This window comes from Marmota monax, unplaced genomic scaffold (genome assembly GCF_021218885.2).
Source record: "Marmota monax isolate L192 unplaced genomic scaffold, Marmota_monax_Labrador192_F-V1.1 WCK01_AAM20220418_F8-fsc00015, whole genome shotgun sequence".
NCBI classification, from domain to species: Eukaryota; Metazoa; Chordata; class Mammalia; order Rodentia; family Sciuridae; genus Marmota; species Marmota monax.
The window spans coordinates 19,308,612-19,334,167 of record NW_026692194.1 but is presented as its reverse complement, the minus strand read 5'-3'; the positions used below and the strand labels follow the sequence as shown (position 1 = coordinate 19,334,167).

The window sequence follows — 25,556 nt, the reverse complement described above, 5'->3', positions numbered from 1 at the left end:
TTGTTTCATGTACAATTTCTGAAAGCGTCATTGTTTTCCAGCTGTGCACTTAGGAGTCATGTGAAGGATCACTCATGTACACGGTGGTTTAGTCTTCCACCCCCCTGGGTTCAAAGAGGGAAGGGAGGAAGGAAGGGAACCACTGAGCTTTCTCAGTAAATAGTCCTGACTGGCTTAGAACTTGGGATCTTCCTGCCCTAAACTCCTGAATTGCTGGGATTATAGGCATTCACTACCATTCTTGGCAAAATTTTAACATTTTACTTAGTCTTTCATTTTGATGGTTTAAATATTTTATTTCCTTTTTTACTAGCTTTCTGTAATTTGATTTTAATTCCTTGTTTATGTGTAGTTCATTTTGGGTGTTTGAAGATGTGTTCTGATTAAGTGGAGAACAGAATCAGTTTATTTCAACCTCATTTATTAAAGATGTTTTTGTCATTTTGTTTTAGAAAACTGACTCACTCTCTTGAACTTTTATATATAATTATCTGTTCAATAGTTTCTAATGCCAAGTATTTCATTAGAATTTTAGTCATTTTGTTTTGTTTCAAAAACAGATTCCTAATGAACAATCACTAGGTATGAAGAGCTATTACGATTTGATTTAGTTTTCTCAGAGTTTGTCTCTTCACTTACCAGTTCTTTTAAAATTTTTAGTAGATTGTCTTAATAAAAGTTCTGTATTATCAAGAATTTATTCTAAATATTTTATGTATGTTTTTGCTATTTTAAGTAAGATCTACTTTTCATTTTGGTTTCTTGTTAACACTGGTAAGAATTTAGTAAAACAAAGTACTTTAGGAGTATGTTTAGAGGGGCCGAGGCTATAGCTCAGTTGATATAGTGCTTTCCTTGCATGCACAAGGCCCTGGATTCAATCCCCAGCAACACACACACACACACACAAAATATTAAAAAAAAAAAAATATGTTAACTTTTTGAGATTCCTAGGATGGATTTTTGATTTGAGTAAAGCCACACTTTTTATTATAGGTTTTGAACACTGAGCATTGTTTAGTAATGTTTAGGGAAGATTTAAGAAAAAGTGAAGACTACTGATGGGGTTATTTGGATCATTATTTCTGTATTTACTTCATGTGATTCATTTTCATATATCTAGAACCCTAAGCTTCTAATAATAGAACTTTACATCTCTTAATAAGTACTTCTTAATAATTGTGACTCAGCAACTTTTAGATAGAGAACCATTCAACTGAAAACATTAGCTGAATTTTTAAATAGAAGAAAATATATGCTTTATGATTTCTGTCTCTACCCATTATTTATATAATGTAGCTACTCTTTATTTTTAGGTGGAAAACCATGAATTCCTTGTAAAACCTTCATTTGATCCTAATCTGAGTGAATTAAGAGAAGTAATGGATGACTTGGAAAAGAAGATGCAGTCCACATTAATAAGTGCAGCCCGAGATCTTGGTAAGAATGGAAGTTCAAAAAAAAATTTTTTTGTACTGGGGATTGAACCTGGGAGCATTTTACCACTGAGCTACATCCCCAGTCCTGTTTATTTTTTATTTTAAGACAGAGTCTTCGCTAAGTTGCTGAGGCTTGCCTTAAACTTGTGATCCTCCAGCCTCAGTGTCTGGAGTCAACACTGCACCTGGCTTGAATGATTGTTTTGTCTACACAGTGTACACAGTGGTGCCAGAAGTATCTTACTTACTTCCCCCAGTATTACCCCACATTCCTGCCAAAAGGCCCTTATTTTTATTTTATTTTTTTATTTTTAATATTTATTTTTTAGTTGGAGGTGAATACAATATCTTTATTTCATTTTTATGTGGTGCTGAGGATTGAACCCAGTGCCTCACGTGTGCTAGGCAAGCACTCTAACCACTGAGCTACAATCCCAGCCCCAAGGCCCTTATTTTTTATTATTTATTTATTTATTTAAGAGAGAGAGAGTTTTTAATATTTATTTTTAGTTTTCAGTGGACACAATATCTTTATTTTTATGTGGTGCTGAGGATCAAACCCAGTGCCCCGCGCATGCCAGGCAAGGGCCCTACTGCTTGAACCACATCTCCAGCCCAAGGCCCTTATTTTTAAATGTCAGTTCCACCATTAGCCTTATTCTCCTAGGAATAATAGCTTATTGATTTGGCTTGAAATTTACAAGCACTTTATTAATTCTTTCTTTCTTTTCTTTTTTTTTTTTAAAGCACACTGAGCACGGTGGCCTTAATTCCACCTGCTTGGAGACTAAATAAAGCAGGAGGAGCATAAGTTCAATGCTAGCCTGGGCGATTTAGCAAGACCCTTTCTCAAAATAAAGAGAGTTAAGGATGTAAACATCTCAGTAGACTACTCCTAGGTTTAATCCCCAGTACTACAAAAAATATGAAAAATAAGAATAAATAAAATCAATGTCTATCTTCCACATTAGACTGTTAATTCCCAAGGGTTCACTCTGCTTTACTCTGGATATTAAAATCTCTTTGTGCTGAGCATCTTGTGCATGTTTGTTGAATAACTAAATGAATCCCAGACTTAGAATGAGAAAACCTCTCAGGACATAGTTTAATACTTAAACTTTATGGAGAACCTGATGAAATTTACTGATCCTTTTCCCAGATACAGATTATAGACACAGAAAAATTTGCACATAGTTTTCATGAAGAGTCATATATGAATTAGATCCCAAAATAAGAGCCTTTAACTTAAAGTTATTGAGGTCTACTTTATTCATTTCAAAGGTAAGGATATTGATACTCTTAAGTAATTAGAGTTGACATTATTATATTGACTTACTAGAAGGATAAAATACCCGTGACTTTCTGTGTTTCACAGTATGTTAATTTGGTTGGTTGGACATTTTTCTGATTGATATATATATCTGAGGGGTTAAGTGCCCCTGGGTTCAGTCCCTGGTACCAAAAGGAAAGGAAAAGGAAACACTGCAAATGTAGGTTAAGGAGCTGGGAAATGGAAATGGAAAACATAAATTCATGTTTTGATTTGAATACTTTTTTTTATTATTTGAAAACTTTTCTTTGGGGAGCTTTTTACCAAGTTATTTAATTTTTCTGGTCTTCAACTTTTTTGCCCCCCCCCCCCCCCTATAAAATTAACAGGTCAGATTTAGTGCTTTGGGTTTTTAAACATACATGCCATCAGAAATACCTCTACACTTTGAGGTTGTAAGCCATTAAATAAAGTTGTGATCTTTGTAGTGTTACAAATATGCAAGTGTTAAGTCAATATAGCATTTATTCCATAAATACCATTGTCTTTCATATTTAGGGATATGCTACTAGCACTACACTGAAATATATACGTGAGCAGCAAATAGTATCACATCTTCTTGTGGTCCTTTGGTTTGAGACTTTGATCACTGAATGACTACACTTTTCACTGGAACAACCACTTCCCTTTGAACATTTTGAGACATTCTTTATTCAAAGCAGATTTTATTTTGGCATAGGTCTCTACTATCTTTTTTCTCCCTGGTCAAGTGAAGTCTGCTCTTAGTTGTTTGCCCCTGTAACATTTAATTACTGTTTTTCAATAAATACATTTGTAGATACTATTTTTCTCTTCTAGTTTGAAGTCTAAAGTTGAATGAAATTATGAAGAGAGGGTATTTAATTACAAAAATTAAAACCTAGGTTCATAAAATCTGATTAAGCACATTACTTGCTCTGTGAAGTTTTCTATATTTAACAAAATATATAAATTTCAGTATTCCTGGAGTTTTGTTGTCAGAGTCCTAGATTTGTTTGGAAATTGCCTTTGGGCACCTTATTTAATTTTATTTTTCGGTAATACTGAGAATTTAATCCTGGGCCTTGTACATGCTAGGCCAACACTCTACTGCTGAGCTCTATCCCTAGTCCCCCCCCACACTACCCACTTTTATTCTTTATTTTGAGACAGGATCTTACTAAGTTGACCAGGCTAGACTCAGACTTGCTATCCTCCTGCTCACTTCCCAGGTAACTAGGATTACAGGCATGTACTGTTGCTTATGGCAGTATCTGATCACTTTAATTATACTCTAATTAACTTTAAAGAAATGATTTGGTTAAGAAAAGGATTCATGTATAATTTGTCCTGGGTGGGCCAGTCCTTACGCATCTTCATATGTCCAAAACGTCGGGTACAGTGTATGCTACCTCATGCTGATGGTCTGCACCCTTTGAGGATTTACCCTGCAAACAACTTCCATCAGAAGCCAGCACTTATGAGGGACTTTAAGGATTTTTATAGATATTCTTTTTTTTTTTTTTTCTTTCTTTTGGTAATGGGAATTGAACCCAGGGTCACTTAATCACTGGACCACATCCCCAGCCCTTTTTATTTTTTATCTTGAGACAGAATCTTGCAAAGTTGCTTAGACTGGCCTTTTTTTGGGGGGCGGTACCAGGATTGAACTTGGGCACTCAACCACTGAGCCACATCCCAAACCCTATTTTGTGTTTCTTATTAAGAGACAGGGTCTCACTGAGTTGCTTAGTGTCTTGCCATTGCTGAGGCTGGCTTTGAACTTGTGATCTTCCTGTCTCAGCCTCCTGAGCTGCTAGGATTACAGGCGTGAGCCACCATACCTGGCTTAGACTGGCTTTGAATTTGGCAATCCTCCTGCCTCAGCCTTCTAAGCCACTGGGATTAAAAGGCATACACCACCATGCCCAGCTAGGTATCCTTATTTCGTGTAGTTTCTTGAGTGAAGTGAAATTTTTATCTTTTCCAGGATGCTAATACTAATAATTTCCAGAATGCTATCACATAATAAAAGTGTATATTTTACTAATTAGATTTAATGATTTTAAACATTTACACTGATAAGTGGCTGCAGGTATTTATGACATACTATTCTTTTTTTTTTTTTTATCTTAAAGGATTGGACCCTGGCAAACAGATTAAATTGGATTCCAGTGCACAGTTTGGATACTACTTTCGTGTAACCTGTAAGGAAGAAAAGGTCCTTCGTAATAATAAAAACTTTAGTACAGTAGATATCCAGAAGAATGGTGTTAAATTTACTAACAGGTTTGCACATCTATATTATATATATTTTTTTTTTTTTTTTTTTTTTTTTTTTTTTATATTTATTTATTTTTCGGTGGACACAACATCTTTGTTTGTATGTGGTGCTGAGGATCGAACCCGGGCCGCACGCATGCCAGGCAAGCGCGCTACCACTTGAGCCACATCCCCAGCCCCTATATTATATTTTTAAGCCTTCAATACTTGCATGGATTCTCTAGTGAAATGTGAATTATCTGTAATCGGAAGATTTTACCTTAGTTATTATTCATTGGTATAAAGCATTAGGTAAGAGTCAAGTTTTACTTTCTTCCAAGAGGCTAGTCAAATGTCCCAACACCATTTGTAAAGTAATCCTCTCCCTCCTTGACTGAAGTGGAAATTTGAGCCTATTTAAGGCTATTTTTTTTCTCTTAACTGTCTCACCATTCTTTTGTCATACTCTATAGTTTGAATCCTTATTTATATTATGTTTTCATATCCATTAGAGCTAGTTCCTCCTAATGCCTCTGCTTTAGTTATTTTGTTATTTTTTTCCTAAGAAAACTTTACTATCATTTATCAAATTAAAAATTTTCGGTATTTCAACTGAATGTATAAATTAGTTTAGGAGAGCCTTCACGAGGCCATTCACTAAATTACAGCTTTTTTATTATGTTCTGTGTTGAAAAAAATTCCTTACCAGTTTCTGTTGCCTTTTCACTTGCTAATTTTAGAAAATTCCTGATGCAAATCATTCATAGAAGAATATTAAGAAATCTTCTAGGTGGGCTTGGTGACACACTGTAGTCCCAGCAGTTCAGGAGGCTGAGATAGAAGGAACACAAGTTCAAAGCCAGCCTCACCAAAATCGAGGTGCTAAATAACTCAGTGAGACCCTGTTTCTTAGTAATACAAAATAGGGCTGGGGATGTGGCTCAGTGGCCAAGTGACCCTGGGTTCAATCCCTGGTAACCCCCAATCTATCAAGTTTGTTTTTTATAACACCTTTCTGAAGTAAATGGAACATGAATATTACTTTCATAGATTTCAGTTCCCCCAAGTTAGACGGCTAATATTAATGGATATGAAACTCAGGTCTTCTGTTGTCAAGTCTAGTTCTGTTGTTTTCCCAACACACTGTATTCCTCCTGTTTTAAGAAATATATATATTTTAGCTTACATAAGACTGAACTTTTAGCCGAGCCTGATGGTGCACACCTGTAATCCCAGCGGCTCGGGAGGCGAGACAGGAGGATCACGAGTTCAAAGACAGCCTCAGCACTTTAGTGAGGTGCTAAGCAGCTCAGTGAGACCCTGTCTGTAAATAAAATACAAAATAGGGCTAGGGGATATGGCTCAGTGGTTGGGTGCCCCTGAGTTCAATCCCTGGTACCGAAAGGAAGGAAGGAAAGAAGGGAGGAAGGAAGGACTTTTGGTGTTATAATCATCTTTAGATCAACATGGGTTGGTTACATAAAAGAAATTAAACTGGATGACCTCATGGTACCAAAAGTTGCAGAAAAATTTTTCACTTGTAAGGAGTGAGCAGTTGAATGCTTCCTTTGTGTGACTCTGTGATCATATCATTTTTCTCCTTAAAACCTCCAGTGCCAGGCCTGGGGATGTGGTCAAGTGGTAGTGCGCTCACCTGGCATGCGTGAGGCACTGGGTTTGATCCTCAGCACCACATAAAAAAATAAAATAAAGATATTGTGTCCACCTAAAACGAAAACAAACAAAAATCCCTCCAGTGCCTATTGATTATTCAGAATAAAATCTAAAAGTCTTCATATGGGCTATGTAATCTGGTCTCTGCCTACTTCAGCTTTTCTTTCAGTTCACTTCTTCACTCAGTGGTTCTGTTTTTACAATGTGTTTGCCTCTTGCTTTTCTTCCTTTAATTATTTCCATTTACCCTTTCAGAGAGAGAGAGAGAGAGAGAGAGAGTGTGTGTGTGTGTGTGTGTGTTTTCCTACTTGCTCATTCTTGAGCTATACTGTGCTGTGCTATTGACCAAGTACACAGTCGCTGCCCTAACCCTTCCACTTCAGATGCTTACTTCCCTCTCTCTTCTAGGTCCCTTCTTTTGGTAATTTCATTCCCTTTCTTTGATGCCAGTGAATATTTTTCCTCTTTTTCATCTTCATTTTTTGTTATTTTAATTTCTAGTTTTATATTCACATTTTTCAATTAATAAGATATAGTTTTCAAAGCATTTTCCTCATTTGTAGAACTTTGGTAGCAAAAGATAGTTATATACAGTCAAAATGAGAAGAAACATATTTGTGTGTTAAAATGGGAATGGCCCTCTTCTTAAGTAAGGATTCATTTAAGTATTTATAAAAGGTCATAGGTCAGAATTTTAATCGAGTGAAAAATCTTTATAGCCAATGCTGTGCCAATGTGTTATTCTAAACATTGGAGAGGAATATAAATAAACAGTTCTAGCCACATCTGCACCTTATAGGTTGTCCCACTTTCTACTTGTATTTCCATTTTAATGATCAGTTTTGATGTTTCATAAGACAGATACTCTGGATATGTTTTAGGTAATGTACATCTAGTAAATATTTTGATGTTTTTAATGATGCCATTATCTTGATTTGCAGTAAGTTGTCTTCTTTAAATGAAGAATATACTAAAAATAAAGCTGAATACGAAGAGGCCCAGGATGCCATTGTCAAAGAAATTGTCAATATTTCTTCAGGTAAATTTAAGAGAACCATTATATTAACTGTTCTGAATGTGACCTGGGTTTTGCTAATAAAAAAGAATCAGGATGTTTGAAGAATGTTTTGTTTTACAAAAATTGTTTTAACCCACTATCTATGGGTTCAACAGATTAGGTTGTAGAAATATAAATTAGAAATGAAGCAAGACATTTTGAGTTCTGTGTGCCATTTTGTAGATGTTCAGAATCTGGTCCACTCTGGATCCACTGTTTGAAATGATTTTTTTAATTAAAGCGATAGCACAACTTGGCATTATGTTGTTGCCTTTAGAACAGAATTCAACCTATGTTACAGGTGACAGTGTATTCCACTGAAAGGTTTGACCACCACTGTGTGTATATTGACCTTTATTGTACCTTTCAGAAATGTGCAAGCAACCGAGTGATCAAAGTTAGCATCACCAGTCATGGGACAAATGACATTAAGTGCTTCCTGATATGGTACAGAGAGGATATACAGTCACCTAGTATTTCCCCACCACCACCACCCAGCGCCCCAAATGCTTGGGATCAAACCCAGGGCCTTGTACACACTATGCAGGTACCCCACCACTGAGCTACATCCCTGGGCCTCTTTGAGACAGGATCTTGCTAAATTGTAAGGCTAACTTCAAAACTCCAGATCCGCCTGCCTCAGCCTCCAGAATAGCTGGGATTACAAACATGTAATCCCATGTATATGAGATTACATGGCCATGTATGTAGTATTCTTAACAAAAAAATATTTAATTCAGCTATAATTAAGGAGAAAAATTGTGGGACTTTCTTTTTTAGGTCTAAACTCTTTAAAAATGTCATGATCATGAAGTAAAAAGAGGAACGGACATATCTGTTCTACATTAAAGGAGATATTTCTGGGCAAGGTGGCACATGACTGTAATCCCAGTGGGTCAGGAGGCTGAGGATGGAAGATTGTGAGTTCAAATCCAGCTCAGCAATTTAGCAAAGCCCTAATCGATTTAAAAAGGGCGGATGATGTGGCTAAATAGTTAAGTGCCCCTGGGTTCACTCCCTGGTACCCCCCCCCCAAAAAAAGGAGATATAAAAAGACAGGACAACCAAATGCAGTGGGGTCTATAGTCATTTACTAGATTAGGTTAGAGTTGAGGACACTTTTGGGACAATTGGGAAAGTTTAATATGAGACCATCTTCTATCAATATTCAATTTCTTGGATATGTTAATGGCATTATGATTAAGTAGGAGGATGTCCTTGTTCTCAGAATATGTATGCTGAATTATTTGAGGGTAAAGAATCTTTTTTTTTTTAATTGTTTGGAGGTATAATTTTATAAATTGGGTTCAGTGACACTTGTCTTTATCCCAGCTACTTGGGAGACTAAGGCATGCAGATACCAAGTTTGTGGCCAGCCTAGACAACTTGGAGAGACTCTTCTGAAATAAAAAGCACCAAGGGCAGAGGGTATGGCTAGCATGTGTGAGACAGAATTCAATTCCTAGTACTAGTTGTAGATTGTTTTATTGTTACAACATAGTGAGGGAGAAGGAAATGTAAAACTTAAAAGATTTTATTTTAATATGCTTTATGTATTGGTATTGAGATGAATTGAATTGATTTGTAAAATTTGCATTTCTCTTGGTGATATCAGATAACTGTAGCACAATAATTTAGCTGAATTGTGTTCCCAAACTTTGTTTGCATTTTTAAGAACCCATGTAAATACTGTGAATCTTTAAAAAAAAAAAAGAACATTCACCACTTAGCTAGTGAAAGGGTCTAGGTTTTAACATTTAAATGGAAGGTTCTGTATATGGAGTTAACCTGAATTGAAACAGAACCTTTTTTAATATTTATTTTTTAGTTTTCGGCAGACACAACATCTTTGTTTGTATGTGGTGCTGAGGATTGAACCCGGGCCGCATGCATGCCAGGCGAGCGCACTACCTCTTGAGCCACATCCCCAGCCCCAAGCCACATTTTGTCGTGCTAAAGACTATATACTTTTTGTTAAGATGCTTTCTAAAAATATATATGTAAAATTATTCTCAGTATGTAAGAAATCTTATGAATTTGAAAATAATTATAGGGGCTGGTGTTGTAGCTCAGTGGTAGGGTGCTTACCTAGCATATACAAGGCCATGGGTTTGATCCCCTGCACTGCTAAAAATAAATAATCATTGTAAATACTCCACTCTTTCCTAGAGGTTTCTAAAGAAAAGATCTGCTAGAGAAAAATATAATAAAAATTTTTTAAAAAACTGGGTCATTTTAGAGATGAGCTCAACATTCCTACCCCTTTTTATTTATTTTGAGACAGGCTCTCACTAAGTTGCTTTAAGGCTTTGCTAATTTGCTGAAGCTATCCTTGAACTTCCTATCCTTCTGCCTCAGCCTCCCAATTTGCTAATATTACAGGTGTGCACCAAAGTATGATAAAACAGAACAGAATTATTTGTACTCAACCCATTCATAAGTAAATGAATTTTTAAAATATTTTTAAATTTTATTTATTTATTTGTATGTGGTGATGAGAATCAAACCCAGTGCCTCACATATATTAGGCAAGTGCTCTACGACTGAGCCACAATCCCGCTCCAATAAGTAAACTTTTATTGTCAAAACATTTTATCACTTTTATGGAAACAATTAAAAATAAGTCCTGCCTTTTGATTAAATTTATAATTTGGGGTTTTTCTAAAATTAAATACTTTACACTTGAATGACTAGTGAAATAGTGTGACATGTGAGTCTGTCATACTGTTGTTATACCACCCCTCCAAACTGTTGACATTTAGAATCTATTCTGAAAATTTGGACCATTGTTACTGTCTTCACATGTTGTCTAGCCTGTGTCGGGGGCTTTTGAATGCTCTAGTGAATAGAATCTTGTGTTTTAAGTGGCAATTATGGATCTAAATTTATGCTAAAATTCTCTGCATGTGGTACTGATTGAAAAATATAAAAACTCAGCTAACAATCTTACAGTCGTTGGTTTGTAAATGCATAAGTCTTAATAGTCTCCTTATAGCTTGCTACTGAGTGCATGCATATTTCTTGTGATGGTTGTGAGGTGTCATCCTGTTTTCAGATTCTTAAAATTCAGGAAAAAGTATGTTTTAAAATTGAGGGTATGATATTTTGTTGGATTTTGGTAAGTAAAAGCATCACATTCTTTTGAAACAGCACTGGACATTGAACCTAGGGCCTTGCAGATGCTAGACAAGAGCTATGACCTTTGACCCTTGAGCCATGACCTCAACCTTTTTTGTGTTCGGGTTGTTTTTTGGTGGAACAGTGTCTAGTAAAATTTTGTTTAAAAAGTATGTTAGGAGGCTCGGCTCAGTGGCAGAGCACTTAACCTAGCATGTGTGAGGCACTGGGTTCAATTCTCAACACTGCAAATAAATAAATTAAAGTCCTAACAACAACTAAAACATATTTAAGAAAAGAAAAGGACTTTCTGACTTTGGATGGATCTGGAGACTCTTGTGCTAAATGAAATAAACCAATCCCAAGAACCATATTTCTGATGTGCGGATACTAACACCCAATAAGGGAGCGGGGAATAGAAGTTCATTGGATTAGACAAAGGGGAATGAAGGGAAGGAAGGAGGATGGTGTTAGGAAAGATGAATGAATCACACATGAGTTTCCTATGTTTGTATATGAATACACCACCTGTGAAACTCCGCATCATGTTCAGCCACAAGAATGGGACCTAATTAAGTTTTACTTCATGTATGTATAATATGTCATAATATAGTCTACTGTCATATATATCTAAAAATAACAAATTTAAAAAGGAAAAAGTATGTTAGGGAAATGGGTTTTAAAACTCCCATATGTGGGAGTTAAATTTATTCTTATAGCTTATATCTTTTTAAAAATTATTTGATATTCCTTTGTACATTTTCTGTTTTTAATTTTATACAGGCTATGTAGAGCCAATGCAGACACTAAATGATGTGTTAGCTCAGCTAGATGCTGTTGTCAGCTTTGCTCATGTGTCAAATGGAGCACCTGTTCCATATGTACGACCAGTCATTTTGGAGAAAGGACAAGGAAGAATTATATTGAAAGCATCCAGACATGCTTGTGTTGAAATTCAAGATGAAGTTGCATTTATTCCTAATGATGTACACTTTGAAAAAGATAAACAGATGTTCCACATCATTACTGGTATTTAAAAAAAAAAAAAACTTTGGGGCGGGTAACATTTTTCTTTTATGTTAGAATACAAATGTTTTAAATTTACGAAGAAAATCCAACCCTTGACATTAGAAAACGAACATGTTCATTCTGGTTAGTAAAATATTCACATTTGGATTAAAGGGAAGATTTGGAGGGGAGATTAAGGCTTATGTGAAAATATTGTATTCTGATTCAGTGGTTCACAGCATTTAAAAACCAGCATCCCCCTCAAAGCTTGTATTTGAGTCAGTTACTTTCAGAAGTTGAGGTCGTTGAAGGAGAGGCAAAATTTGATGGCTAGAAGAACCTCAGCTTAGGTAGCAGTTTCTTTTAAGACATGGCACTATATTCATATTAAACACAGCATAGCCTTGCATATAGACCAATGTAACATATCTAAGCTGAGGTGTTTTGAGAGATCATAACAAGACTCGAGAGATCAAAAGAGGGAAGGAAGTAGGAGTCTTAGGACAGATATATTTGGGAAACAGGATTGTATTTTATTTCTTCAAATATGTTTTTAAGTTATGTACTTAATCTAATCCTAGCAAATAATTTGATGGTTGCCAAAAGAGGAGTTGTATCTTAGAGCTTTAAGATGAAATTTAAGTGATTTGAAGAATTTGACCAATGCTGATCCATTCAGTTAGACTTTGACTACTTTATAAGTAAATAAGGTACAGGCATCTCTGTGAGCTGCAGGGAGATATGTGTATGATCTTTCTAGACCATAGTCAAATTATAGTTGAGATATTTTTCATACTCCTCCTGATGAAGGACCCAGTGCTGGTTTTTCTGAAGAAATAATAGCATTGCCTTAAGGGGTAGGATGGGCAGTGACTTGGTCCACGTCTTTGAGTGGCTTATGGTTCTTCTAATTTGCCATGTGGCTTAGATGAATAATCATCAGTATACAGCTTAGGACTAGCAGTCCACTTATTAGCAGAAAGAAGTTAATAATGCTTTTTGATATAATTTGCTTTATAGGTCCCAATATGGGAGGTAAATCAACATATATTCGCCAAACTGGGGTGATAGTACTCATGGCCCAAATTGGATGTTTTGTACCGTGTGAATCAGCAGAAGTATCCATTGTGGACTGCATCTTGGCTCGGGTGGGGGCTGGTGACAGTCAGTTAAAAGGAGTCTCCACATTCATGGCTGAAATGCTGGAAACTGCTTCTATCCTCAGGTAATTGCTTGTTCTAGTGCCCTGAAGTGGAAATGAATGTACATCTCATAAGAAGTACATTAAAAGATTTATCCATAAAATATCTGAAAACATTATCAGAGTCTAATGGTTGTGTTCCTACAAACTTTGTGCACTTTGTATTTTCTTAAAAGGGTGTTTGAAGCTGGGTGCTGTAACTTGTCCCTCTACTCCCACCTACTAGGGAGGCCAGGGCGGTAGGATCACTTGACCCCAGGAAGTTTTGAGACCAGCTTAGGCAACATATGAGACCCTGTCCCAAAAAAGTGGGGAAGGTATGATTGGTGATTTTTTTTTTTTTTTTTTTAAGTTTTGAGACTGATTCCTTGCTAAGTTGCTGAGACTGTACTCAAACCTATGATCCTCCTGCCTCAGCCTCCCAAGAAGATGAGATTACTGACATGTACCATCCTGTCTGGCAAAGCTTTGATTAATTTTGAAGTTGTTTCCCTACAGTTTCTGGTAGTAGCCCCTCCTTATAAGTCTGCCTCCCTGTGATGCTTTTGCTTCGACTGTTTATACTACTTGGAATACTCCTTCTTGCCCTTTATCCAAGTCCTTTCCAGTCTTTAAGGCCCTAATGATGAAAATTCTGATGAATTTTCTTTACATAAAAAACTAAGATCATAGGTGTTTCTTTTCAGCTACTGCTGTTTGATATGAGTGTAGTTCATTGTTTATTTTATAGGTTACTGAAATTCTTTGTCTTTATTTTACTTTCTAGAAGTTTCCTTGAAATCAGGGACTTTACTTTCTGTTTCTTGGTATCTCCTAAAGTACTTTCAATACATTAGGTTTCTAGTAAATTATGTGTTAATATAGTTTCTAGAAGGATCTGTTGTTCGTGAGGAATAATAAAAGCAATACAAATGTTTGGCATAGTAGTTAGATTAATATTCATAATTTGAAAGATAATCTGGTAATTTACAGAAAAAAAGAAATAACCAAGGATCACTGAAAGGCTGGCAAATTCACTAATTTTTTAAAAAATCCTCATACTTGTTTAAAGATAAGAATAGTAATAACTGGGATTGATGAGGCTTTGGCAGACACACAATTTACACAACCACCATCAGGGTATGTGAGTGTTCATGTCATCAAACGCTGCTCCCATCTTTATTCAATTTTATTTTATTTTTTAAAAATTTGGGGGTGATTTGCTGGGCTTGGTGGCACATGCCTGGAATCCCAGCAGCTTGCTAAAACAGGAGGATTCCAAATTCAAAGTCAGCCTCAGCAACAGAAAGGTACTAAGCAACTCAGACCCTGTCTCTAAATAAAATACAAAACAGGACTGGGAATGTGCTCAGTGGTTGCGTACCCCTGAGTTCATTGCCCTGTACTTTAAAACAAAAAAAAAGTGATTTAGCTGGGTATGTGATGCGTACCTGTAATCTCAGTAGTTTAGGAGAATGGTGACTTCTGAGGCTGGCCTCAGCATTTTTGATTCTGTCTCAAAAAGGGGAGGGGCTCCGGGATTTACCACTCAGTGGTAGAGTGCTCCCAGATTCAGTCCCTAGTACCACACACATAAAATCTTAGAGTGATTAATCTATTATGTTTGTGCTATATATCTTTCCCAATGTATTATCTTAATTTTGGTTTTTGTTTTGTATTACTAAATACTGTGCCATGGCAAATTTTCATGTAATTATGTGTTTCAGGTCTGCAACCAAAGATTCTTTAATAATCATAGATGAATTGGGAAGAGGAACCTCTACCTATGATGGATTTGGACTAGCGTGGGCTATATCCGATTACATTGCAACAAAGATTGGTGCTTTTTGCATGTTTGCAACTCATTTTCATGAACTTACTGCCTTAGCCAAACAGATTCCCACTGTTAATAACCTACATGTCACAGCATTAACCACTGAAGAGACCTTAACTATGCTTTATCAGGTGAAGAAAGGTAAGTATGTACCATTGATGTACCTTAAATTCAGAATGTGACAGTGGAAAACTTATTGAATTTAAAATAATCAATAAATTGCCTTATTCCTTCTTAGTATCAATCATTGAGATTTTTGTAAAGCACATTTAGTTGTAACTTTCCAGTCTCAGGAGCCAGGAACATTGTATATTATCTATATTTCTGTATCTTGAGATAGGACCTCTTATTCCAAACATAGAATAATCTATAGTCTCAAACATCGCCACAGAGGGATTTACCCACCTCTGTAGCAGTATTCCTTGTCAGATTAGCTCTAGCTAATAACGATATGCTTTGAAGTTCCAAGGCTCTAGGTTATTTTATTGTTAATAAAATAATTAATTACTTGATTGGGGGAGCAGGTATCAGAGATTGAACTCAGAGCACTCGACCACTGAGCCGCATCTCCAATGTATTTTATTTAGAGACAGGGTCTCACTGAGTTGCTGAGGGCCTTTCTTTTGCTGAGGCTGGCTTTTAACTTGCGATCCTCCTGCCTCCCAAGCTGCTGGATTTCAGGCGTGCGCCACCACGCCCAGCTAATTTTTTTTTTTTTTTAACAGTTGATATATAATTGCGGCAAAAATAGAAAGTCTGTAATAACTTTGTAGTCGCCATTCATATTAAATGTTTGGAAAGACTGTCTTAATTCACCTTATTTTATATAAATGGGAATGAATATAAGCTACCTACTTGGGTCAAAAATTCCATTATCATTTGTTTTCACTGATTCAGAATCAGGATGAGAGTGTATGCTGGGCAACAGCTCCAGAGGCTGAGGCAGGAAGATTGTGAGTTCAAAGCCAGCCTCAGCAATTCATCGAGGTGCTTATTAACTCAGTGAGAACCTGTCTCTAAATAAAATAGGGCTGGAGATGTGGCTCAGTGGTTGAGTGCCCCTGAGTTCAACCTCTGGTGCCCACCATCCTCCCAAAAAGAGAGTGTAGAAGAATGGTGAACAACTTTTCTAAGAAAAAATACTATAAATTCTTCAATACACTCATCTTACTGATTTTCTTGAGTGACTTATCCCGGGAAAATAATAGGACCATTCACTAGTAATGAGTCAGTATGTCTTGAATTTAATTCTGTTCTTAACTAGTGACACTTGTATATGTAACCCTTTTCTCCTTAGTACTTTTTTCCTCATAAAATGGGAAAACCACAGAGATGGTAGGTTTTTGTTTGTTTCTCTCCCTCTCAGCTTTAGATAGTAGGCCTCTGAGGATTCATCTATCAAGCTTTTCCTCTGCTATTTTTATTTTTCATGCTACATTTGTCAAGGATAAAATACAGCACTAAGTGCCAAGTCATAATCACTTCTCACTTGAAGCTTGATTAAAATCCTTTTATCTAAGTTACTCTGAAACATTTGGCTAATGTATTTGAAAGAATCCAAAATTAAGTTTCCTGATGACAAGGTAAGAAGGATAAATTCATTTACATAAATTGCTGTCTTTCACCGTCTTCCCTCACGCACTCTTTCCCTCCCAATTTCTTTTAGGTGCTTGTGATCAGAGTTTTGGGATTCACGTTGCAGAGCTTGCTAATTTCCCTAGGCATGTAATAGAATGTGCCAAACAAAAAGCCCTGGAACTCGAAGAGTTTCAGAATATTGGAGTCTCACAAGGAGGTGATGAAACAGAACCAGCGGCAAAGAAGTGCTATCTGGAAAGAGAGGTTTGTCAGTTTGTTTTTGTAGTTATTTAATGATCTCTGTGTTACATAAACCAAATCACCAAGATGAATTAGTTTCTTTCCTGTATAAATGATTCCAGTGTTTACTTTCTTTTTTTGCAACCAAGGGTGCTCTATTACTGAACTGCATCCCCAGGCTGCCTCAAACTTGTGATCCTTCTGCCTTGGCCTTCTGAGTCATTGGGTTTATAGGCATTTGCCACTGTACCCAGGCTCTGATCATTCTTATTGGCTTTCACATGTTTCTTTGCATGGCCAAGAATCCATCTCTGATATTTTGATTTCTGTACCATGTAAATCTGCATGATGAAATCATAGCATTTTCAAGGGGTAGCAGGCCAAAAAAAAAAAAATTATAGCATTCAGGACTGGGATATAGCTCAGTGGTAGATTACACACTTAGTATGGGCAAGGACCTGGTTTCAATCCCTATTACCAAAAAGAGGGGAAAAAAAAAAGATTTTAAAATTAGGAATACTAAATCTAGGTTTAAAATTAGTTATTCAAAGGAGCTAAAGATAAAGATGTCCAGTTAAGTTAGATGGTGAAGATATCTAAAGATATTCTTCATTTCTGCCTTCCATTTATTTACACTGTAGTTGAGGAGATAAGAACAATAAATATACCATAGAGTATAAAGTGGTATGAGACAAATGTTTGTTAAAATAAGTTGTTTGTGGGCAGGATGCTTGTTCTAATGGGAGGAATGGAGCTTATTTTGGGCCTTCTCTAAGTAAGGGGTCAAACTTAGATGTTTACACAGAAAGGTACAACATATGTCTAACTTGTTTTTTGGTTTTTTTTAAAGCTAAGTCTTGTATGCCTGTAATCCCAGCAGCTCAGGATACTAAGGCAGGAGGATCACAAGTTTTAAAGCCAGCTTCAGCAACTAGTGAGGCCCTATCTCAAAATAAAATATGAAAAACAGCTGGGGATGTAGCTCAGTGGTTGAGTGCCCTGGGTTCAATTCCTGGTACCAAAAAAAAAAAAAAAAAACAATTATTTGAAGATTTCTAAAAAAAAATTGTATGCCAGGAAAATATTAAGTAAAGAAAATTAAGCAGTAAATTTTTTTTTTCTCTCTCTCTCTCTTTAACAGTTTTTTTTTTTTTTTTTTTTTTTTTTTAGAGAGAGGGAGAGAGAGAATTTTTTTAATATTTATTTATTTTTCAGCTTTTGGCGGACACAACATCTTTGTTTGTATGTGGTGCTGAGGATCGAACCCGGGCCGCACGCATGCCAGGCGAGCGCGCTACCACTTGAGCCACATCCCCAGCCCAGCAGTAAATTTTTATAGACACAAAATAAAAGAATCTTAATTGATGCACTGCCTAGTCCTGTAACATTTATTGCAGCATTTATTATGACAACTTTTTACTTGGCATTATTTTAACTTTTACCCAGTGAGTTTTTTGTTGTTGTTGATTTTTTTTTTTTTCTTCTTACTTGAAGGATAGATGGTTGCTACAATATCAAACTTACTTGCTTTTGGTGATCTGGGATTGGAAAAGTTCTTATATGGAATCGTTGGTTTCCAAGTAGAACAAAAGTCGTATGCTTTTGATATTATAATATATCCAAAAGTTTTAAAGCTTTATGCTAAATTGCTGGGGCTTTGAGCTCATGATCCTCCTGCCTCAGCCTACTAAGCCACTGGGATTACAGGCATGTGCTGCTGCACCCAGCTACCATTTACTTTTAAGATACTTATTACCAATCAACTCCCTGGTGTGAAAGCATCCTATTTACTTCTGCTTTATGTGCAGTAATATACATTTATATAGTACATGCTTTGTCAGGACTGTTCTAAACAACTTACACATATTAACTCTTTTTAATTCTCATAACAGATGTATGAGGTTGGTAATATTAATATCCCCATTTTATAGGTGAGGAATGGAATGTGAGCTTATGTCCAAGGGTCACATAGCAAATAATAACCACAGCAAAAACTGTAAATAAAACAGAAGCATTGTGTGCTTGTGTGTGAGAGAGAATTTTGGTTACTATTTGCCTTAACAATAAACCTTGAATTCTTTTTTTCCCCAGAAGATTGTTTATATATGAATTATAAAAGCAGAGGGACTTGAGAACTACTAAAAATTCCAATTCCTTTGTTATCAGCAGCTGAAAAAAAATTAATAAATGTATTTTTAAAGATTTTATTATGTATCCTAGACATTGCATACATACTAATAAAAATGTTCTTTAAATGTAGGTAGTATATTTACATTGAAATTTTTTAAAAACAATTTATTGCTAACTAATGTGACTTAGAAAAGACATCTTAATGACTGTTGGGATGTTCTTATTTTTCAGCAAGGTGAAAAAATTATTCAGGAGTTTCTATCCAAGGTGAAGCAAGTGCCCTTTACTGAAATGTCGGAAGAAAACATTAAAATAAAGTTAAAACAGCTGAAAGCTGAAGTAATAGCAAAGAATAATAGTTTTGTAAATGAAATCATTTCACGAATAAAGGTTACTACATGAAAGAAAATCCAGGAATGGAATGAAAATAGTATTGATAAGCTATTGTCTGTAAGACTTTTGTATTGTTTTATAGTAACCCTTTTTCTGTAGTGTTTGACTAGTTGACTATCAATGCCCATTGAATATCAATTTAATAAAATATTTAGTAATAGTACATTTTCAAAGATCTTTATTTTGGAAATTGAGAGCTGTAACTAAGGACTATTTAAATGGACATGGGGCAAAATTTGCTGAATTTTATAAATAAAATCATGTAGTTTGTGGAATATCGAATGTGTCGTATTTCTTTGTACTAAGTTTTATTCATATGTGTTCTAATAAATAAGTGCCCCAAAGTCTTGTAAACTTGAAGAATCTGGAAGGCACCATTGAAGATCACTTCCAGTAGCTGAGCACAGTGGTATACCTGTAATCCCAGTGCCCCAGGAGGCTGAAGCCCCAGGATCACAAGTTCAAAGCCAGCCTCAACAATTTAATTAGCAAGGCCCTAAGTAACTCAGTAAGACCCTGTCTCTAATAAGATATGAAAGGGCTGGGGATATGACTTAAGTGGTTAAGTGCCCCTGGGGTTCAATCCCCAGTCTCCACCCCACTTACTCCCCAAATTAATTTCCAGTGATTTCTCAGTGTCCATCAGCTAACTGCATGTACTTTAGCCAAGGGATTTATTTATAATATATATATATATATTTTAGTTGTAGTTGGATATAATACCTTTATTTACTTATTTATTTTTATGTGGTGCTGAGGATTGAACCCAGTGCCTCACACATGGTAGGCTAGTGTTCTACCACTGAGCCACAACCCCAGCCCACCAAGGAATTTATTAATTCAGAGTCTGAGTATGACCTTGCACTCAACCTGCTATTCACTCACCTCTAATCTGTGGTGAGACTTAGAAATCTGGATTTTAACAAAGCATTGCTTTGGGAATCTTGATTTAATCTATTATTTTATAGGAAAAAAAAATGAGGGGTTAAGAGTTAAGGGCTTGGTTGTGCACCATGCGGGGCGGGGGGGGTGGGGTGTTGAAGAACAGTCTTCAGTAAATAAATTGTAGTGAGATGGGGAGGGGGGATATCCATATAGAAACTAATAAAATTGTACTCCGTGTAATATATAAAAATCAAGTCCAGTGAATTTTAGACCAAATGTACAAAACTATCAAGCTTTTAGTGCTTGGTTTATAGTTCTGTACAAGATAATACTTAAATACTTTTATATCTTTGGGGGAAATTCCTTAAGTCATACATTTAGCTATATTGAAATGCAAAACAAAGGTATCACAAAGTAAAAAGACAAGACCCTTTGTGGAGCCAGTGAGGTGGTCCATGGTTCTAATCCAGCAATTGAGGTAGGATTGTAATTCAAGGCCAGTCTTGGTAACTTAGTGATACCTTATTTCATAATAAAAAATGGGCTGGGGTAGAGTGCTTCCCTAGCATGTGAGAGGCCCTCTGTTCAGTCCCTAGTATCAGATGCATACAAAATCAAAGACCTTATATTCAGATAAAGAATCAAAATCACTAAGGAAAGAAACATTTAAGGGTCTCCATACAGCTCAATAACAAAAAGATAACTGGATTTAAAAGTGGGCAAAAAAATCTAAATATTTTTCCAAGGAAGATAAGTAAATAGTTATAGATGAAAAGAGACAGACAAGGGAAATGCAAGTTAAATCTCTGAAGAACTACCATTTAACAATTAGGATAGTTAAAAAGTCAGATGGTAAGCATTGGCAAGGATGTGGGAAAATTGGAACTCTCATACACCAGTGGCGGGAATGTAAAATGATGTAACTGCTTTGGAAAACAGGCAGGTCCTCAATTACCTTAAGACCCAGCAATTCCTCACCTATGTACTTATCAGAAATAAAAATATTAAGTCCACACAAAAACTCGTACACAAATGTTTATAGTAGAATTGCTTGTGATATTTAAAAGGCGAAAACACCCCAAATGCCTGTCAGTGAGTGAAGATATCAATAAAATGTAGAATACCCATACAGTGGAACATTATTCTACCATAAAAGGAATGAAGCATTAACACATGGTAAAACTTGGATGAACCTTAAAAATTGTGCCAGGTGAAAGAAAATCTCACAAGAGACTACATGTTATATGATTCTGTTTGTACAACAATTCAGAATGGGGAAAGCTAGAAATAAAGTAGATATGTAGTGGTTTGGGGCCAGAGGGTGGTAGGGTCACTAAAAGTTCCAGTATTAAAGCTGAGATGAAGGTTCTAAAATTGATGACTGTATCCATAAATGTTCCAAAAACCATTGAATTTTTTTTTGTGTGTGTATCTTAAATGGATAATCATGGTATATGAATTATAGCAATAAAGCTATTTTTAGTTTTAAGTTTCAGATACTTCACCCCAAAGGAAATAAGTAATCCATAATCATGAAAAGTTCTTCAGTCACAAGACAGAAAAATGAAAATAAAAACCATGCCAGGCCACTTCCACAATCTCCTCCTTTACCTCCTCCTCACCCCCCAGCTTGGCAACCATTTTTTTCCCTCCATTCATATGAAGTTGAAAATAAGTGATGTTTAGGGGTCTGTTCTTGGGGAATGGAAACTATGAAGGAAAATAAAGTGATTAAGTCATGAGAGTGGTTGCTGATAGGAAGAAGGCAAATCAGGTCTCCAGAGGGCTGCTGTATTATTTTTCTACAAAATGTGGACTATCCATACGGTGGAACATGGGTTTGGAACTTGCTTTACAGTTATTATTAAGCTGTGCAATTTTGTTTATACAAGTAATCTTTGGTATGAGAACAAGTTGAAATTTAAGCTTAATGCTTTAAAATAACTTACCATGTTATTTTTCTTCATCATCATTGATAATTTTACAGTCAGTCACATTTTGCTTTTCTTTTTTTGGATACCACAAGCTTGGGAAGAAGACTAAACTTAAAGAAGAAAATTTAAAATGTGGAAACTCTTAATTGGTTTACAAAATCATTTAATCACAAGTGGGAAACTTTTTCATATAATTCAAAAAGCAATTCCAGTGAAATATTTCATCCCTTGGCTGTGAAAGAGTGTTTTTAGATTGCTGTATAAAAATATTTAAAAATGGAAATCAGTTCGTGGTTTTAGTTGTTAGGGCTACAAGAAATGGGGCGAATCAATGTTGATTCCAAGGTAACATGTTATCTCTCAAGCTCTAGAAATCAGGCTACTTTCCCTTCTCTTAACAGGCTTAGTGTTTAGTTCTGAGATGTTTTTTAAAATGAAGAAACATAACATCTATATTCAACTTGAGCTGTATTTATTACATGAATATGCTAATGGAACAACCAGGCCTTCAATTAAAGAGTCCCCCTTCCTTTTGGAATGGAGCATGTAAAGCAAAATAAACTAATTTCTGACTGTCAAAGGAAGTTATATTTAAAATTTTTAATTGTAATTCTTTTTTGTCCCTCACTCAAGCATTGACATGGGTAACCAGAATAAACCTGAATGTATAAATAAATATTCAAGGATTTGGAACTCAACCATACTGTTGTCATAAAATCTGCTGGCCACAATTCTCTTTTGGAGAAATTACTTGGTTTTTGTATTTTAAAAAAGCACTAAGAATCCATCTAAGATGCAATTGTATAAAAAAATTAGAGTTTTCCCCTTTAGAACATTGTTTTGGGTTTAAAGGTTGCAACAAAACAGGAAAGATGTCTCAGGGTAGATATGTTTAAGAATCTTCAGCTCTTCCAACTTAGCTAGCCAGGTGACCAGGGTAGATATATTTAAAGAATAACTTGTTCCCTTTGGCATCTCAGTCTTCCACACACTAAGCACATCCTGTTAGACTTCTTCAGTATTAAATACATCTTCTATCCTTGGTCTTTCTGCATTTAGCTTTTTTGGGGAAGTGTGTTTTTACCCTCAGCATATGGTAAGAGCTGCTGATTCAGTATTGAATGGCTCTTTAAGCTTGTTAGTTACATTCTGTTGATTAAAATGTGTGCAGAATAGTCAGGAAAAACCAGTCCCTGATCTGAAATAAATTAAACATTGTTAATTAGCTTATGGGGAAGAACATATGAATAAAGAGCATTTTCATATACAAAGGAAATCTCTCACTGCCTTCGTCAATTCCCTGTGTTTGGGTTAAGGAGCTAGGATGTGGCTGGAGAAATGATGAAAGTGCCCAGAATGGTCCATGCATTTTTAGACTGAAACTGGAAGTGCAGCCAACTTAAAATAATAGTTTTCTCCCTGACGTTGTCCCCTCCCTGTGTCCATGCTACTATCCCTGATAGACAGGACAGAAGTACTGCTTTCTCTTACTGCTCTACCTCAGAACGTACCTCTGACCAGTTTTACATTGTGAACATCCTGGTGCAGTGCTGGACTGTGGCAGGGGAAATAAACCCTGTAGACAGGGTGCAGTGGTTGTGATGGGTGCTTCCTGTTCTTTCAGAGAGAAATGGGAAGCCCTTGCCTTGCATTGCCACAGCAGTTTCCCCAGCCTGGTGACAATGGTAACTATAGTTAATAACTTGTTCCCCTTAAAGTCTCTGTTTCACATACTGAGCACATCCTGTTAGACATCTTCAGACGATATTCAGAATATGATCAAATTTAATGTATGTCAGCATATTTTCACTTTGTGTGTGGTTTGTCTGAACTGGAGTATCCTACACATCTGTCATCTAGCCTACCTCATCTAGCTGTGCTGTGAAGCACGTGATAGTGGGGGGCAGGGGGAGCGACTTGTTTGTGCCTGAAGGCCATACTGGAGGGATCAGTTAGATGTGCCTAGTGAGACTGCAGGTGTGACTGGGCTGCCTGTTTTTTGGTTCTGGGGCTCCAACCCAAGACCTCTAGCTAGATAAGTGCTCTCCTGGGGAGCTACACTCCTAGCCCCTCGATTGTCCTAATTTTTATTTCTAGACTTGATGACTAGAAGAGCACACTATGCTGCCTTTAGTTCACCTCAACAAGGTAAAGAGATTAGAAACTCCATTAAATCATTAAATTTAGAAAGAAGAAGCTATCAGTTTCTTAATTCTAGCAAGAGGACAGTGGCAGTGGATTCCTTGGTGTATAGAATCCATCAGTAAACACAGCCATTGTAATTAGTCTATGATATCACACTGTTGTGTTTATTTCCTGGAATTTAAAAAAAAATTTTTTGGTTGAACTTGGACACAATACCTTTGTTTTACTTATTTATTTTATGTGGTGCTGAGGATCCAACCCAGTGCCTCACATGTGCAAAGCAATTGCTCTACCACTGAGCCACAATCCCAGCCCCTATTTCCTGGAATTTTGTTGACACTTAATTGTTAGATAAATTTTATGAATGATCTTGAATGGAGATATCTTAAATGATAAACCCAGCCTAATTCCCTCTTAAGATCGGGAGCCATCTCCTCACAAAGGCATGAAAAGTTAATTTCGGCTTTACTATAAACGACTGCGATTTCTAAACTTGCTTGGAATGCCTGCCTGTGCCTTGAACTCACCCATGCCTGGCTCCCCCTGACCAGGTAAGGACCCTCTCTGAAACTCTAGTGGTGCCTCATAAATTCTGATATTGGGATCTAAATTTACTCCCTAAATGCTGGACCATTAACCTACTACCTGCCTTTGTGTTATGCTTGTTAAAAACTTGTTTTCTTTAAGTTCTCAAGACACCCCTTTTTGCAACTTTCTGTACTATAAAACTGTGCTCCTAGAGAGCTGCAGGGCTGTCTTCTATTCCCATGGGTTTCCGGCCCCTGGCTGGTCGGAATTACAAGCTTGCTTTAATTTGATTTAAATTGGAGCCCGTGGTCTTTTCTTTGCATCGTGGTTTAACATTAAAGCCAAATTAAGTATAATTATTTGTAGTGGAGACACTGACTGGCCATTAAAATGTACATTGTCTATCCAGCATGATGTATTTTATCTTTTTTTTTTGGGGGGGGTCACATAATCAGGATCTAATATTTATTATCAGTTATAATTTGACATTTTATTGCTAAATTGTAAGAGTAAAAGAAATTGAAGTTAAAGTGTAAAAGACCGGGTGTTGTAAAGTTTCTAAGCTGCAAAGCCTGAGTTAAAATGTAAAGGACCCAAAACCTGAAATTCCTGTAGCTGTTAGGACAATTCCTGGACTGCCCAGTAAATATTCCCCCTGACCATCTAGTTGTTTAATAACCTAGGACCCTGTGCAGCTTGGCATGTAGGCATTCAGGGCCCAAACCAATCAGTTTGAATGTACCCCCCTCCTTAGAACTCACCTATCACTCCCGCCTGACCTGTTCCCGCCAATGAATGTGCTAATCAAGTTTGAGAGTTGTTGTTCGATTTTCCCGCACCTCATGATGATTTGCTCTGATGTAT

At 36.3% G+C, this 25,556-nt stretch overlaps 1 protein-coding gene across 3 annotated transcripts in view; it reads left to right on the top strand.

Moving 5' to 3' along the window:
- Msh2 (mutS homolog 2) overlaps nt 1–19,475 on the top strand; it is a 61,942-nt gene extending 42,467 nt beyond the window's left edge. Inside the window, exons 9-16 of one of the 3 annotated variants that reach the window (XM_046424670.2) lie at nt 1,317–1,440; nt 4,866–5,016; nt 7,605–7,702; nt 11,621–11,866; nt 12,866–13,070; nt 14,753–15,000; nt 16,526–16,701; nt 19,039–19,475. In XM_046424670.2, coding sequence (XP_046280626.1) covers nt 1,317–1,440; nt 4,866–5,016; nt 7,605–7,702; nt 11,621–11,866; nt 12,866–13,070; nt 14,753–15,000; nt 16,526–16,701; nt 19,039–19,209 — 1,419 coding nt within the window. In that variant the 3' untranslated portion in view covers nt 19,210–19,475. The other 2 variants (XM_058573286.1, XM_058573288.1) reach the window with 2 other exon arrangements.
- The last annotated feature ends 6,081 nt before the right edge of the window (nt 19,476–25,556 follow it).